This window comes from Crocodylus porosus, unplaced genomic scaffold (genome assembly GCF_001723895.1).
Source record: "Crocodylus porosus isolate Cpor-Errol unplaced genomic scaffold, CroPor_comp1, whole genome shotgun sequence".
Taxonomy (NCBI): domain Eukaryota; kingdom Metazoa; phylum Chordata; order Crocodylia; family Crocodylidae; genus Crocodylus; species Crocodylus porosus.
The window spans coordinates 5103937-5121371 of NW_017728937.1; the positions used below are offsets into that span (position 1 = coordinate 5103937).

At 47.3% G+C, this 17435-nt stretch overlaps 1 protein-coding gene across 1 annotated transcript in view; it reads left to right on the top strand.

Annotated features, from left to right (window-relative positions):
• The first annotated feature begins 1104 nt into the window (after window positions 1–1104).
• The window catches only part of DRD4 (dopamine receptor D4), a 46470-nt gene continuing 30139 nt past the window's right edge, over window positions 1105–17435 (top strand). Inside the window, exon 1 of the mRNA XM_019547309.1 lies at window positions 1105–1451. Within this exon, the coding sequence (XP_019402854.1) occupies window positions 1194–1451 (258 nt within the window). The 5' untranslated portion in view covers window positions 1105–1193. The remainder of the gene's footprint in view (window positions 1452–17435) is intronic.

Sequence of the window (17435 nt, forward strand, 5' to 3'; positions counted from 1 at the left end):
GCCACAATTCCCCATGTTTTTCTCCTTTAAAAGGAGAATGCATTCTTAAAGTTTGTTCGTGACCCTTTCATATATTCTTGCAACCCACTTTTGGGTTACAACTAGGGTGGCCATCATAGAGGACATTCTGGTTTTCTGTTACTCTGTCCTCTATTGATACGAAACCAAAAAATAGAGGACATAAAGGCGTCAGGTTTCGTATCGATAGAGGACAGAGGACAACCAGACTGTCCTCTATGACACCCACCCTAGTTACAACCCATGGGTCATAAACGCCATGTGTCCCCGGAGGCTGTGGGGCACAGCCACGGTCCGCAGGCGGTGGTAGCAGTGGCGAGCAGGAAGCTCCTGCAGGCAGCTGTGGTGGTGGCAGTGGCAGGGTGGGGGTAAGCGCCAAGCAGCAGTTGGCGACCACCTGCAAACACTTGGCCGTGCCTGCAGCAATCAGGGAGTGCCCGCAGACACTGGCGGGGTCGGGGGTGAAGGGGGTGGCGAGTGGCGACTGTGCTTTTTGCAGGGGGCATACTGCCAAGCTCAGGGGGTGCACATGCCCCCCGCGGGCACCCCCTACGCGTTGCTAAGGGGAAAAACTGCACTAGATGCCTCCAGGAAGATCCCTCCCGCTCTTGACCCCCCTCCCCGCGGGGCCTGCATTATGACATCACAGCGCGGGGCTCGTGATGTCAGGAGCGGGAGAAGTTTGCCCCAGGTTTGTGTTTCTTAAAGGCGCCTCGCCTCCTTCGGGGGACAACTTCTCCCGGAGACGCGCGCCGCTCCCGCCTCGAAAACCGCCCTGTGGCCAGGGCGAGTAACTCAGGGGGAGAGTCTCGGGCCGAGGGGAGCGCGGGGCCCACGTGGCTGAGGGCCTGAAGCCCCACCCCGCTTGAGCGGCTCTTCGCGAGACGCCCGCCCCGCCCAGCCCCGTCCCGGCGGGAGCTGCCCCCTCAGCGGCTCGGCGGGAAGGGGCGCCGGCAGCGAGCGGAGGCTGCTCTGCGGCCGCGGGGCTGGTGCCGGGTGCCCGCATCCCGCCCGGCCCTGCAGGCACCATGGCGGGGTGTGAGCCCGAGCCCTAAAGCGAGGGAAGCCCCCCCCACACCCTTCCCCTCCATGAGGGGCCCCTGGAAGGAGCTGCAGGGAGCCCCCTAAAGGAGCCAGGGGCTGGGGGTGCCAAGGTGCCCCCCGAGCCCCCAGCCATGCAGAGCAATGGCACGGAGGAGGACCTGTCCAATGCCACGGTGCAGATGCCGGGCGGGCAGCCCGGGCACAACGTGGCTGCCCTGGTGCTGGGCATCCTCCTCATCCTCTTCATCATCTGCGGGAACCTGCTGGTTTGCCTCAGCGTCTGCATGGAGCGGGCGCTGAAGACCACCACCAACTACTTCATCGTCAGCCTGGCCGTGGCCGACCTGCTGCTGGCCATCCTGGTCCTGCCCCTCTATGTCTACTCGGAGGTAAGCTGGGGTCGCTAGGGCTGGTTGGGCGTGAGGCTTGTGGTCTTCATCTCGTGCAGCTGGGTTCCCTCTGAGATGCCAGCCGGCTTCCTGGCAAGAGCCCGGAGCCGGCTCGTGGGTGTTGGTGCAAGAGCCAGGGGCTCTTGGGGCTAGTGTTGTGGCTCTCAGCCTGTTGAGACCCCATGTACTTTTTGGTCAACTCGAGGCATTCTGTGGAAAATGCCAGCTCTGAGCTTTCACTCGCTTCCTTGCTGGGGGTGGGAATGAGAGAGCGATTCTCCTGTGGCAGAGGCTCCAGATAGCCCACAGCAGGCAAGAGCATTCGTGACCCTGTGAATTCCCGTTCAAAATCTCTGGGTTTTGTTTGTGAATCATATGGAGGTGCTTGTGGATTTAACAGTGCTACTATGCAACACCCTTAAAAGAATCTCGCAGCGCCCCAGAGTCGAGAATTGTCCATCTGGTGTATAACACCCAGATACTGGAGACCTCTGGAGCAGGGAGGTCCTGCTGGCAACCCAGCCAAAAGCGCTGTCTGACAGTGGCTAGACCGCATCCCCTGTGTGACCAGAGCCAGAGAGGAGTTAGTGTGGAATAGACCGAAAGGCAGAACTGTATGCGTCAGACCTCTTGGATACGAGACAGGCATCCTCCAAGTATGGTCCTGTCTCAGCAGCGTGTTAAGGAGTAAAAGAGCCCCATAGTTACAAAGTTAACTAACATAAACAAGAAGGACTGGTTGGGAACAGAGGGGATTTTTGTCAGCTTTGGAGGAATGAATAGAAAGTGGTATGATACTGTCAGCTCAGGGATCCAGAGGACCTCCAGGCTGGTGGAAAGACTATAGCACTGGCTTCAGTGGGCTCAGAAAGCAAACTCAGCGAACAGCTCTCTGGATGCATTCCTGTTGGGGGAGGGAGAGGCATTCTTCTGCACTATATCTTGCAGTCCACCATAAGCTGATCAGTATCTTGGGGATAAGAAAAGCAGTTTATGAAAGAAATAAGGTCATTCCATGGCAATGAAAATCCTGTTTTGGGATGGAGGCACATGGATTTTTTTTCTTTTCCTTTCCCTTAAACTCACTGCTGTGAAAGCAGTGTCCGGGTCTGTTTACTCTCCATGATTTCTTCTGAATAGGGAAACCGTGCTGGCATAAATTCCTTGATAAGTGGTGGCTCCCTGTGTGTTCTCTCTCTCTCTCTGTTGCTTATAAGCCCTGTCCAAAGCATGTGGAAGTCAATGGAAAGAGTCCATGACTTCAGTGGGTTTGGGATTAGGTCCTATGTTACCTTTTAAAATGCTCAAGGTCCAATGGAAAAGCAGCGAGTCTAATGGCTGGAACAAGGGACCAGGTTTCAGAATGTAGGTCCGGTTTGGAGCTCTGACTCGCAGAGCTACCTTGGTCATGTTGTTCTAGCCTCCATTTCCCCAGGCATATAATGGTTATAATGTATTTTATCTTGCTGAAACCCAATAGATGGGTTTCAGGAGCACTGACTTTGCCTTGGAGATCCTATGATGAAGACCACTGCAGAGAACTACTGAAACAGGACAGGAGTATCATTATTTCTTTCTGCTGTATACAGCACCTGTCCTCTGAGGATCAAGAAGCTTTCAGCACTGTAATTAAACCTGGGGCGTGGGAGGACATACAATTCCCCTCTTGCAGACAGATTACCTGTAGAACGGGGATTAAGACCAAAAGGTCTGTCAGGTTCAGATAGCCCTGTGAGTCTCCATCTAGGGGGCTCAAGTAGGAACAAAACAGTGCTTCCAAATATCAAATTCAGTTGAGCCAAAGTTGTTTGAGAGCCAGTAAGTAGCTTGGCAGCCCCCAGCTTGGAGGCAAAGCCAGAAAGCATGGGATGTGTTGCTCAAGGATCTATCCCCTTTCTTTTCATCTCCCTCATCCAATTGGTGGAAGTTCAGCTGATGGATACAGTGCACAGAGTAAGGACTGGAGTGTGTAGGCTAATTTAAGAGAGTAAGGGTCTATTGGGACAGAGGTAGGGCTAAAAGATGTGGGCAGGTTTGGGGTTCATATACTGGTGTATCAGGCTATAGTAAGCTAGGACAGCACCAGTGGAGAGAGGCTACAGCCCAGAACCTGAGCAAGTTGGGTCTATATGTGATTGAGTAAATTTGGGGAAGTCGGTAGAAGACCCCAGAGGCCAAGATGCAGTATTTGGGGTTCTTTTACTTGCCTGGCTAGATCCATGGACCCCTGGGAACCTGCTGTGACCATCTGATGCGCATGTTCCTTCAGGAGGGCAGGATCAATGGTAAAAGTGTCCTAAAGTTTTGTGTTGAGCACAAGGGAGGGGCAGTAGAGAGATCTACTTGATGACGCCTTGTGCACTGCTTCCCAGCCAGCCTCTTCATGGCCTTGCTTGTTTTTACAAGTGTTGATTGAGACCTTGTAACGGAGTGGAACAGCATCCAAGATTCATCATCAGAAGTCACTCAAAGCCCAAATGTTCAGAGTTAGGTAAGTGACAACCTCCCCATTTTTTTCCAGGTGCCTAAATATTACTGAGGGTCTGGGCCTTAAGCTGCTAAGCTTCACTGAAAGTCAGAGGGACTTTGGTTGGGAAGCACCAAAGTCACTTTAGAAAATGAGGCTTAAGTTCTGGGCACAGGGAAAAGTTACTACAAGGCAACCTAGGCTGTGAATGTGGTGTCAGCTACTCTGTGGTAACTGCCAGTATTTAGGCCTCCTCTCTATACCGCCCCCCCCCCCCCCGGGATGACGGTGATGTAGCCTGTCCCTAAGCAAAAGCTGTGAGGTAAGATGGTATATATGGATGGTTACATTATGGCAAAGTTGACCTGCTATATCACACCCCTTGCTGGATAGGTGGATCCTTGCATGTGCGTGTGTATGTGTGTGCCTCAAACTGCAGACCCACAGAGACGTAAAGCTTGACCTTAAGCCCACAGCAACTTGCACTGTGGCACCTGTGCCCAAGTAGCTCAAAGGTAGTCATATAAGAGTCAAACAAACGAAGCCCTGATTTGGGCTGAACATGCTTCAGGAGCTATGTTGCATCACAGGTTTGAAGTGTTTTTAGTTTATGAGCATTGTCTGTGGCCACCGCTTTTGCAAGGATGACCAGGCTGCTACCTAAAATGCAGGGCCACAGTGACAGTCTGGGATGCAGTGCCTGGGCACCTCTGGAGCTCCTCTAGCAAACGATGCTGAATGGGGATGGAGGAAGCGTAAGCATCAGGCTGGTCAGAAACCTTCCGATAAAATGTTTAGTTGGAAAATGCTGGTTCGCTGAGCCTGCAAAGTTTCAAACCAAGCCTCTATGGCCTGGTGTAATTTTGCTATGTGTTAAGCAAGGGATTCTCCACCTGCCTCAGGGTAAGACACTGGAAGCTGCAGGGGCTGTGTCCCTGGGACAGATGCACCAGGTGTTGGAAGCTGTGTGTTTCCTGGATTTGAACCTTGTACCTGTGTGGTTCTCCCTCAGAGCTAAAGGTCCTCAACGATTATTCCTGCTGTGTTCTGGCTATGTTGGCAGCACTACAGAGACAATGCAGTCAGTCTTTTCTGCAGTCCAAAAAATGTCATGCAGCCACTCTTGGACCAGTGCATCATGTTCACTGTTACCTTAGACCTGCTTTCTCTTGCTGGCAGGAGGTAGGTAGATCCACCCTGGGAGTCCCCTGCAGCTGCTGGGCAAAATTGACCCTTTTTGTCAGTTCCTCAGCTGCTATTAACAGTGAAGTTAAAAAGACCTTCAATTTTGGTAGAAGCTGCAGGGGCTGGGGAGTTTCCAGTTTGCTGGAAATTAAAGGAAAAAAAGATAAGTTTGGGGTTCAGTTTGCATCGAAACAATTCAGAGAGCTGAATTGAACCAGAAACCCTGCCTTTCAGGAAGCTGTGCCAAGTACCGTTTTGCCTAGGAAATATCCCTATTCCATAAGTAGCATGGCTGCCTGGGGCATAAAGATGGTGCTCACAGCTTGTGCCTTTGGTTCTGTAATTTGTTACTGTTACCCACTGAATTCATTTGGTTTGCAGCCAGAATTGTTGGCTGCTGCTTCAGGCTGGCAAGAAGAGTTCATGAGGGATCACTCATCCATTCATTCTTATGAGTGAGCTATCACTTCAGCAGTGATGTAGTCTTTTTCTGGGGCTTCGTAGCTGGGATTCCTTTTCCTCCTTCAGAGTGATGCTATAACCATGATAATACAGGAATTATTTGAGAGGCAAGGATTTTTGTGAGGGATATCTTTTATTGGGCCAACTTCACGGTTGGAATCGACTTAGACAAGCTTTTGAATGTGAAACATTCTTCATCAGGTCTGAAGGAAGATGCAGGCACAGAAGTGATTAAAAATAGCGTTGAGGGCTGTGAAATTAGAAAGAGAGAGAGATTCCCAGGAGTAGCAGACAGAGAATTAACAGAAGAGAAGAACCTAACTACTGGGAAGTCATTGCCTATCAAAAGGGAAGAGGGTCATTCTCACCTGTAGGGTGAAGAAAGAGTTTCAGGAATCAGGTAGATTGTAGCATGCCATAAAATCAATATCATTGTTCAGTCGCTGGTTCTTGGCGTCCAACCAGCTTGTTAATTTCTGTTCCCAAGATAGCTTTTTGGTGCAATCTTTGTTGCAGGAGATGTTCAAGAAGAGGTGGGACAGGCATTGGTCCAGGATGAATTAGGTGTATCTATGACTATGTTCTACTGGCAGTATTTCCCAAGTTTTCCGAGGCTTTACTGGTTGCTACATAGAGCTGGGAGGGAATTTTTCCCTCTCCTGTTGTTTTTTTTGGATGGGGGTGGGTTAAGCCTTCCTCAGAACCAAGGTGTTAGCTGCAGCCAAGGCTGGGGATTGTGACTGGGGTGTACCAATGCCCCTGCTGGGACTTAAATCTGGAGGTTCCTGGCTAGAAGGTCTTGCCCCTTTGCTCAGAGGGCTGAGGCACATGACTTGTGAGGAGCAGCTCAGGGAACTGGGCTTATTTAGTCTGGAGAAGAGAAGATTGAGAGGGGATTTACTAGCAGCCTTCAACTACTTGAAAGGTGGTTCCAAAGAGGATGGAGCTAGAGCAGGGGCAGGCAATTATTTCAGGCAGAGGGCCACTTATTGAGTTTTGGCAAGCTATTGAGGGCCACATGACAGGTAGCCAGGGGCAGATAAATATAAATTTTCTAAATTTTTTAGGGGCCACACAGGCCACATAGAATGGCTTGGCGTGCCGCATTTTGCCCACCCCTGAGCTAGACTGTTCTCAGTGATGGCAGATGATAGGACAAGGAGCAATAGTCTCAAGTTGCAGCAAGAATGCTTTAAGTTGTATATTAGGAAAAACTTTCTCATGAGGAGGGTAGTAAAGCACTGGTACAGGCTACCTAGAGAGGTTGTGGAGTCTCCATCCTTGGCAGTTTTTAAGATCTGGCTAAACAAAGCCTTGGCTGGGATAATTGATTTGGGGATGGTCCTGCTTTGAACAGAGGGCTGGACTAGACCTTCTGAGGTCCCTTCCAACCCTAATTTTCTATGATTCTGTGATCGGTGTAGAAAGCTGGGGGAGTGCGCAAAATCCCATCCAGTCTGAAGGAAGCATCTGGCACTGGGTGCAGCTCAACACAAAGCAGCTTTCCAGAGGGTGGAAGCAAACCAAAGAAGTCTAAAGCAGCATGCTGTACATTTGGATTCCAACTTGGACAACATATACATCTGTGAAACTTGTAACAAACTGTGTTGCTCTTGAATCAGGCTTGTCAACCACAAACAGATTCATCAGGCATCTGACTATAGACCTCTTACATGTACACCATGATCTAGGGGATTGATGGTTGCATACTTTATGGTGCCTCACATGCAGAGCATGACCTTGTCCACATACAGACTTTCTGCTGTTTAATTCATTGATTTAAGAATAGGCTTGCATTGAACTATGAAATGGGTGCAACATGCAATATGGATTAGCCTGATTATTCTAACATCCACAAGTCAACGCAGCTTGTATGTAGTTGTGGGTGGTATTCTGCTGAGATTCAATCTGTGGGATGGAGTAAGGGGAGAGAAGAGAATGTGTGAATGGTGCTTGGGCTGTTGCCTCTTCTTTACTGCCTGATTTTATATCTTCCCTATGTCAGTCCTCATCAACTCAAATGGTCTCAGTAAAGAACTGGATCCAGTTCTGCTCTCAGTTCCACTGGAGTACAGCTAAAGTTAAATTTGTAACTCTGGATTTAGACTAGCATTGTCAACTATGGTGTAGCCCCTCTGCCAAGTGGGATTGTCAAATCTAAGCATCCCAAACTTTGGAGAGCCACATTTTGGATCTGAATTCTCAGCTGGGACACTTCACTTGCTACAGAAAATACCTTGCTGGTCCATCTCTCTTTCACTGAGGATGCCAGAGTGAGAACTCTGTGATGATCACTGTCTGTTTTGAAAAAAATACAGTAGCTGCCTCTCATCTCCAGGCTGAATCCTATTATTATTTAATGTGTGATAACACTAGCACACAATCATTTGAATCGAGGTGCTGCCTACAGCCCAAATAATGACACCCAAGTTAATCACTTAAGTTATTTTTAATATGGCCTTTATATTTTATACCACCCATAAATACCTAAGAAGTAAGAGTAAACATACCAGTGGGCTGGCTGAGAGACAGCTGTGCTTAGAGGCTTTATACCTTTTGGCAGGAGTTTGCAGATTCCCTGATCAGTCTGTAATCTTGTCTTGCAAGACAGAAACCTGTTACTTCATGTTTTAAAAGGTCTCCTTACTAAGTGAGTTCCTGCATAGCGTAGTTGATTTTTTTTTTTTTTCCCCCAGAAGGAAATTCAGAGGCATTTGAAGTTAGTTGCAGCACTCAATTTCTGTAGATGTTAATTGGGCCAGGACCTCACCCACTGCTTGTATAACTTTTTTCTTTTGCCTTTTCGCTCTAAGATATTCAGGGCAGTGATTCTCTTCTGCTATGTGTGTATACAGTGCTGAGAGCAATGGGGCTTTGCTCTAATTTGTACCTTAGCTTGAGCACAATAGAAGGAAACTTAACTAGACCAACTGAGGTGGTCTGCGGTTCTCTCTCTCAGAGGTAACTTTCTTTAAAACAAATAAAAGTTTCACTAGCCATAAAGAATCATGGAATGGCATTTCTCTCACTATCTGAAATGGAGCAAACTTCAAAACCACACCCTCAGGAAAGGAAAGTGTGTAAGATCCATTTCAAGATATCTGTAGCATATGAGGGACCAGTGGTCAGGACTCTTAATGTCTTAATGATTTTGGTGAAAACTGAAGTGGGGCAGGGGAAACATTTACAATCTTTCCTTTACAGGACTGCACTGAGGATGGAGACAGACTGGGCTGCTTCAGTTGTTGGGGCTCCCATGGGCAATGGCTGTGAGATCATGCATTACAGAGCATTTCAAAGTGATGTCACAGTGGTGAGAGATGAGGTTAGGTAGTCACATGTCTGGGGACTGTCCCAGTTGGCTCAGTTTTTAGAGGGAGCAGCACTACTGGAGGAGCTGGAGGAGACCATTCTGTCAGTAAGGCTAAGTACAGACAGTCAAAACACCTGAGGCTGAATCGATTCAATCTATGCAGCTTAGGCTAACCTGCAAAGATGGAATCGATAAGTGAACAGAGATTCACTTTTGATTCCAGAAATGCAGCCACATGCCTGGAGTAGCTTAGGCCAGAAGCTGGGGTGGGGGTGGGGCGGGGTGCAAGAGCTAGAGCATGCCTCCCTGCTTGGCTAGAGCAGACAGCTTAGGCCAAGGTCAGCCCACCCATCCTGCAAGGTTGGAGGTGCAAAGCATCCTGGGATGCTAGGGGACTGTGAATTAACTTTAATCTGGAAAGAAGTTCAACAACACGATTTAACCTCTGCAGGAGAAGGCTGAGAGGTGATCTTGTGGCTGCCTACAAATTCATTAGGGGGGCGCAGCAAGGTATTAGAGATGCCCTGTTCACCAGGGCTTCTTTTGGGGTAACAAGGAAAAATGGTCACAAGCTGACAGAGAGCAGGTTTAGGCTAAACATCAGGAAAAACTTCTTCACAGTGAGGGTGGCCAAAATTTGGAATGGGCTTCCAAAGGAGGTGGTGCTCTCCCCTGCCCTGGGGGTCTTTAAAAGAAGGCTGGATAGGCATCGGGCTGGGGTCATCTTACCCCGGCACTCTTTCCTGCCCAGGCAGGGGTTCAGACTCTGATCTTGTTGGTCCCTTCCTACCCTAGCATCTATGAATCTATGAACCTAAATCAGTTCAATCTGATACTACATCCAGGTTTATCTTAAACTGGTTTCAGCTATATTGAAAGCAGTTTATGTGCACTGAGCTTCTGTTGTGTTACAGATTTGAAGTGGTTTCTGGTCATTTATACTGGTTCACATGTAATGTCTGTCCCTAGCCCAAGAGTCTGAGCCAGATTCATAGGAGCAGCTGAGCAGACTAATGCTGGTTTGGTTGAATGAAGTGAGTAGCAGCCACCTGTGCCCCTCTTCTAATATGGATGGGAGAGCAGTATCCTGGAGTAGGGAGGGAAAGAAAGAAATTCTCTGCCTGGCAGGAGGAAGGATATGTATAAAAAGAACATAAAATGCTTCTACTACAAAATCTTAGTTTAAAACAGGGCCAACTATTTCCATCACCATGGCATACTCATATGGGTATTCTTGATTAGATCCAGGGAGCAAAACATAAAATTCAGGAATAACTTTGTGATCTCTACAAAGGCTCCATGACAAGAAAAACACTCAGTTGGAAATTTGTGTGCATGGAAGGCAATTGTGAGAATGAGCAGGGTGATATGACTGCTGGCAGTATCGAAACTGTGTCTGCTGTAAGCTATGACTATGATCTGGTCAGCAAGCTGGCCAGAAGCATTGCCCATATAGGGCTGTGCGAAATGATACCATTCCGTTTTGCCTTGAATTTCGACGGTTCCTTTTCAAATTTCATTTCAATTTGAAACAGCCGTTCCGTTCCGTCGAAACAGAGGCTATTTCAATGGTGTTTCACCAGGGATGAGGAGTCCCCTGCCGGATCTTGCGCCAGGGATGGGAAGTCAGCCCAGCTGGACTGACTTCCCATCCTCAGCACTATGGTCAAAACGTTTCGACTAGCCTCATTTTTGTTTTGAGGCTATTTCGACGGCCTTTATTTCACTTCAGTTTTGGTGTTTCAACCTCAAAGTGAGTTGAAACAGTGTCAAAACAAAACAGCCAGAGAAATTTCGCACAGCCCTATTGCCCAATTAGATGAAATACAATTGCCTTCGATGACTAGATCATATTTAGTCATAGCAGCAGCATACTGCAAAACTGCTGGCAGGCTATAGTCTTTGCAGAGAATTTCATTGCGGCTTTTTTATGGAAAACCTGAAAAGCTTTTATATGCCCAATTTGCAAGCACGCAGGGCTCAAGCTGCATTAGCCATGAGATGCTCACCTTCTGCCTCAGGCTGATTTTAGTTGTTTTGGTTATGGCCATTGAGCTGTTTCTTGGGATGAGATGAGGACAAATTACCTTGTTCTGAGGAGTGGCTAACCTGTTTAACTGAAACTAAATTAAAAAAAAAAACTGGGCAGATCCCTGGCAATATGGGCTGTGGAATCTCCTTCATAGGAAGTAATCCAGCCTCCTCCTTGGAGATCTGACACAGCCTGCATCTAAGCAGGAAATTGAACCAAATGATCTTTGAGGTCCCTTCCAAGCCCACATGGGAGCTATCTCTGCTCAGCTGCAGCTAATTGTAGCCACAGCAGAACAGAGCCCAGCAAGGGTTTGCCGCCTAGGTATTCACCCATCTTCTCAGGCAGGTTGTCCAGTGAGTGCTGTCTCAGTGCCACAATAGCAGTACCCAGTGTGGCTTGAACATGTCTCCAGGACCTGCAGTCACACAGCAGCAATGTCAGTGCAGGCACATCCAAAGTTTGGAAGTTAGGCCCAACTAGCACAGACAAGTGGAGTTCCCCTCTGTAACTCATGGCACTTTGCAGGAAGCGCCCTGACTTACAGCAATTCCCCTCCCGCCTGCCAATTCCCTTCTGCCCCCAACCCAACAGACATTTGCTGTTGGGTCCAGGAGGTTGGAGGATCCAGCTGGAGTTTAGAGCAGCTGCAAGTCTGCAGCTGCTCTCCCCTCCTAGCCCTGGTGCTATCTTTAGAATGGGAGGTGGGGGAAGGGACTAGAGGGAGGTTGTTCTGGGCATTGCCCAGGTGATGCTGAAGGGTGGGGTAGGTAAATTGGAGGCCCCCCCCACCTTGTGGGAGGGGGACTCCAATTCATCTGCCCCATGCTTCAATGCTGCCTGGACAACCCCCAGAACAAGCTCCTTCTGCTCCTTTTCCCTCTCCCATTCTGAAAGCATCACGGGGAGCAGAGCTAAGCTGTCAGCCCAGCCCTGGTCCCTGTACACACCTGACACAAGTTAAAGTGCAGCGCTTTCATCTGAAGTGTCATATAATGAGGGTTCAGATTGTTGTGGGGTTGGGCCCTTTTAATCTGTAGCCATGCATTTGTGTTCACTCATGGCTGTAAAGTGCTTTCAGGAGCCATACTGGGCAAAAATTGTCACTTCTGCCTGTCCCTAGAGTCTTGTCACAGACAGTATCAGGTAACCTAACCTTGTATCAGGTAACCTAACCTAAATAGACAAGAGACAAAGCTTTGGAGAAAGGAAGCATTCCCTGTTCGGTAGATACGTTGCACTGAAAAGTGAGGGCCTTTGTGGCAGACTCTGTCTATACCTGGAGAAGGTTGTTTGTGCCTGAAAGCTTCTGAAGAACAATTTTTCCAACTATTGAGTTGGTCTAATAAAATATATCACATTTACACAAAGAACACTGTCTGCCTTTATGGCAGTGCTAAACACTGAACCCAACTCCCCTGAGGCTCAGAGGCTCAATTCGTTTTTGCCATGGACCAGCCTGTGGGCCCAGTACAAATTGTCCCATAGTTTGGCCTATAAACACCTCTTCCATTCTGTTTGCGTTGCGTGTCACATGCTGCTAAAACTGTTCTCTTTCCTCATTACTTTTCAAGCTTACTTGCTTAAGCAGCAGGAGTCAACTCTTGAGACTTTAATGAAGAGCACTCTGCAATTAATTGACCTGTGAGGTTGCTAATGTAAATCTTATGTAAATCATAATGTTGTGATTTAAGCTCTGTCTTGCAGTCTACCAGAGCTAAAAGCCATACACTGAAAGAAATCTGGGGCATACCCATTCCCCAATGAGATGCACGCATCCATTTCTTGCTGTAATGGATCACACATTCATAGAATCATATAATCGTAGAAAATTAGGTTTGGAAGAGCCCTCAGGAGGTCTAGTGCAACCCCCTGCCCAAAGCAGGACCATGCCCAACTAAACCATTCCCACCAGGGCTTTGTTGCAAAAATGGGCACAATACTTCAGGTGTAGCCTCACCAGTGCTGAATAGAGAGGAATAATCACTTCCCTCAGTCTTCTGGCAACACTCTTACCTGTGCAACCCAGTATGCTGCTAGCCTTCTTGGCAACAAGTGAAATGTAAGCTTAATATTAATATTAATAATATCCCGTACTTTAAGGCCAGGAAGTTAATGCAAGGGAGAATCACTTTTTAGACATGTTTACGTTTAATCCTTTAGGAGCGCTAGCTATGGTTGTGCCTAGGAGTGGATGAGCAGCTGGAGTGCAGAGGAAGTGGGCAGAGGTGTATAGGAGAGAAGTTTTTACTGTATATATTACTGCCGACAAGAAGGGGGAGGTACACTACGAGTACACCCACAGGTGTTGTGTGTGTACATATGCCTGTCAGCACTTGTCTAGCACTTATCTAGAATAGAAACATGATTTGTGCATTGAAATGTTTGCTGGCATGTTTCAGTGAATCAAACATTGCTTTATCACAATGAAAGGGGCGATAAGAAGCTAGTTGTGGTTAACCACATGGGCAGACTATGTTTGAAGGTGTTACTACTTGTAATATGCTCAGTGCCTAATATCTGCAGTCCTTGCACAGATCCAGCTCCCACTGACTCTGACAGGACTTGGGCCTCTAAGGGCTAAAGACTGTCAGGAGGAAGAACCCCAGAGCTTCAGTGGTATCCTGCTTTCACTGTTGGGCATGTAGGATTCTCCACCCCATGCAGCCAGCTGGGAGCAAAGCCACATGAACAGGGGGAGGACTATTCACATGGTGCTCAACAGTAGAGGAAGCAATGCTACAGCCGCTATGTGAAGGGAGGCAGAGAAGTGTCATGGCACCCAGTCAGGGCCAGCAGCACTGACAGCAGGCAAGGGAAATAGCTAAGGACTTGGAGCTGCAAAGCATTGTGAACATAATGGAGACTCTCTATCATATCAGTAGGCTCAGCATTGCCTTATTTGATCAAATCTGCAGCTGGAGATAGATGAAGCCACGAAGAGACTCTTGCTCTTCAGCTCCTTGTCCATCCCAGCCTGGACGTTAAAATATCCATGGTATTTGAAGGCTCAAGTGGAGGGGCTGCAGTGGCTTTCTGAGGATCAGAGGACACAAAGTTTAGGACCTCACCCCTGCTTAATGAATGAGTTGCAGTAAATAGGAGTCTTGCCTGTTGACTAGATTATGGGCAGAGTTGACTATATGAAACTTCAGTGTCATGTAGCATCCTATGCACCCTTGTCTGCAATAGCCAGGATGCAGTTCTTATTAGCACCTTTCTTAATCTACAGCAAATGACCCTGCTTTGAAACAGAGCTGAACCAAGAATTTAGGTTGGGAAAATATTGATGTGGCTTGGTTACATAAACATCTTTGTCATTTACCTGTTTGGAATTGATTAAGAAAGAAAGAACCAGATTTTCAGCTGATCTGCTTGTTTAAATAGAGAGCCTTTGGGTTTTAGTTACTTAAAGGTGAGACTAGTGTGGTTTGGGGGGAAAAAACGGGTATTGATATTTTCTCGTTTTCAATTAGAAAAAATAAAGAAAGGTTGATGGAACTAAGTTGCTTTCAAGAACTATTTAAAGGAAGCCTGAGCCAGTTAAGATTTCTAAAGCTTTTTACTGTGTGCACCTTGATGGGCTGGCTAATCTCTTCCAACCTAGCATAATCAGCTAGCAGCTAATCACATGACCCAGTGAAGCCAGTTGGGCCTGTGTTAATCCAAAGTCAATCAAGCATCAGCGTCATTAGCTAATTCAGACAGGGTGACACTGTATGGCAACATGTCCTCCTTAAATGTTGCCATTTCCACTTAAAAAACTAAGGGGATGACTACTTAGGAGTGACTCTGCTTTCTTCTTTTCCTCTTTTGTTGGAGAATAGAGTGGAACATGACCTAAGCCCTCTCCACACTGATATTTTTTTAAAAAGTGATTTTGTTTGTTTGTTTGTTTAAATGGGTGCCTGCATTAAAACAGCCTGATTTTTCAGAAAGTGCTGAACCTCTGCCCTCTGAGAATGAGGGCCCTTTACATTGGAGCAACAAGATGAAGACTGTGCCCATAAAAAAACAAAATGAAACGCGAAGTTCTGAAAATCGTGGCTCCAGATCTTGACTTACTGTCTCTATAATAGAACCACACCCTCCAGGAGCTGAAAGCACTCGAAATTGCCTCTAAATTCAGCTCCCAGTTCTCAAAGATTGAGCCCATTCTAGAGAGGATTTCAAATGGTGAATGCTGGTCTGGGTCTAGATCCAGTTTGATCACATTTCTATTAAAGGTGTTCTGTGTGAAATAGCAGAACAGTTTTCCAGGACTCTGCCGCCTCCTGCTCCTCTGCTGAAATCCTAATTTTGCATGTGACCTCATAACTAGCAGATATTATTCCTTGCATGGCTCCCCTCCCTCTACTGAGTAGGATGCATATGGGAATGATCCTAGGTGGAGAACATGCTCAAGTTTGCAAAGGGTTTGGTGGAAACCAAAAAATATTCACTAAATACAAAGCACTGATGGGCATTTAAATTTATCCCCATCTGTACTGCCTCCGTGCTGAGCATTGGACCCCTAGAGATGGATGCTCCTACTCTGTACACACCCAAGCCCAATAATTAGGCAGGAGTAGGTGCTTAAAAGGGCCTTGAGTGAGTACTGCCTTAGAGGCTTTCTGTCCTGGGAAAGCCTGTGTGCTGCACTGGCATGCACATCAACACCTCTAAGATATTTTCGGTGTCTAATTGCTAGGTGTTCGTGCGCATGGAGTGGGAGCTCAATCCTCCATAGTGGTTCTGAGGTCTGTAGAAAGGCACTAGAGACCTGGCCTTTGGGACCTATTTCACTAAAGAAGCAATCTACTGATTTGGAGGGAGGGGGAAAGACCTAACCTCCTGGGCCATCCTTCCAGATAGAACAGTGGATGGCAACTGTCTGAACCCGTAATTGAGGCATTTGGGAATACACAACTGCCTATACTTGGAGGTGAGGAAAAAATGTGCAGCAGTGTTTTCGGTGGTGACTTCAGTGAGTTATTGGCATCTCTTTGACTTCTCACAGGGGAGTCTGTGACATGCCAGGCATTATGGTCCAGCCACAGTAGGTATCTGGTCTGAGGCATAGTATGGCCTAATTGTACTATTTTAATCCCAGTTGTCCCAGTGAGATGTACCTAATGAGAAGTGGTTCCAGTTCAGAAATCTTCTTGACACTTTCTCTGTCATTCTGGGCGAACTGGATGAGCTATGGCATTAAGTCAGTATGGTCATCATCACTCCTGTTTAAAAAAGGATGGTCCAGGCTATAAGGGTTAAAACATTCACACATCAAACTCCATCTAAACACAGATGAGGCCTTTAAAGTTTAGTTCTTATTGTTGATTTGTATTGGCACAGAAGCTGCTGTGGGCTTGCTGCAGTACTTACCTATGCCTGGAGCCAGTCCCTGCTTTTCAGATCTTAGTTTTCCTTCAGCCTAGGTTTGTCTGGTCTCTTTTAGATAAGAGCCAGGTTCAGAATGACACCACCTCACAAGGCACTGGAAGGCAATTAGATTACAGCGCGGGAACCATTGCTCCCTGCATTATTGGAGCACTACAGAGCTGCTTTTTGCTAAGCAAGCAAGGAAGAGTCTCTCCCCTCTTCCGTATCTCCCATACATCACAGTGCAGCTGTTAGTACCCGCTCAGTTCTCCTGAGCATGAATGACTATATATCAGTTGATTGGATGTGCTACAAAGCGAAACATCAGAAAACTCTGCTCTGGGATTTATGTAGAGAGAAGGGACCAATATCCTTCCCCGAATGCTGTATTTGGGACTGATCTTGTGAAGTTTTATGCTGAAGAAATGAGCTTAGATTCAGAACGAGTAACAGCTTATTAATAATGACAAGTTTGAGGCTTCCAGTCTGCCCCTCTCCAGAATTTAAATTTTGGATGCCCCCACTGAGACTATCAGCTGTCTTGCAATCTGCATTAAGCAGGGGGAAGATGGAATGGAGACTTCTGTGTTTCTATGTCTTCTGCCCTTACTGGAACAGTGAAACTAATTGTGTTGCTGGTGTCCAAGGCATCTGGAGCTAGTTAGCCAGTCACTCCATTAGCTTCCATAAACACCAAGACTGGGAATCTATCTGAGGCCAGATTCTGTCTTGAGCATGTAGAATAGGCACTTGTTCTGCACATTCTTGCTCCTTGATCATTGCAACAGACTAATGGACCCTATGTTCCTGCAGAAAGCAGTCAAGGCAGGGTGAGGAAATCCCTTGCTTCTTGGAATGTGCATGGTGCCATTTGGTGACAGCAGACTTTTCAGGGCTTTTCCTCCCTTCTATGTGCAAGGGACTAGAAATCATGGCCCTGCTGAATAGTCAAAAGGTCCAAGTCAAAGGTCTACCTTTGGCCTAACATGATTAAGGTGCATCTGTGGAATGGTATTGTTACCAGATTTGCCTGCTACTTTGGGGTATGCTCATTTATTAGGGCTAGGGTCTTGGTAATTCTATCAATGTGCTGCTTGTGTTACTTGTGTTTCTATTATGGAGCTGTATCTCTCCCTTCTGCAAGCCCTCATCCCCAGTGGAGCT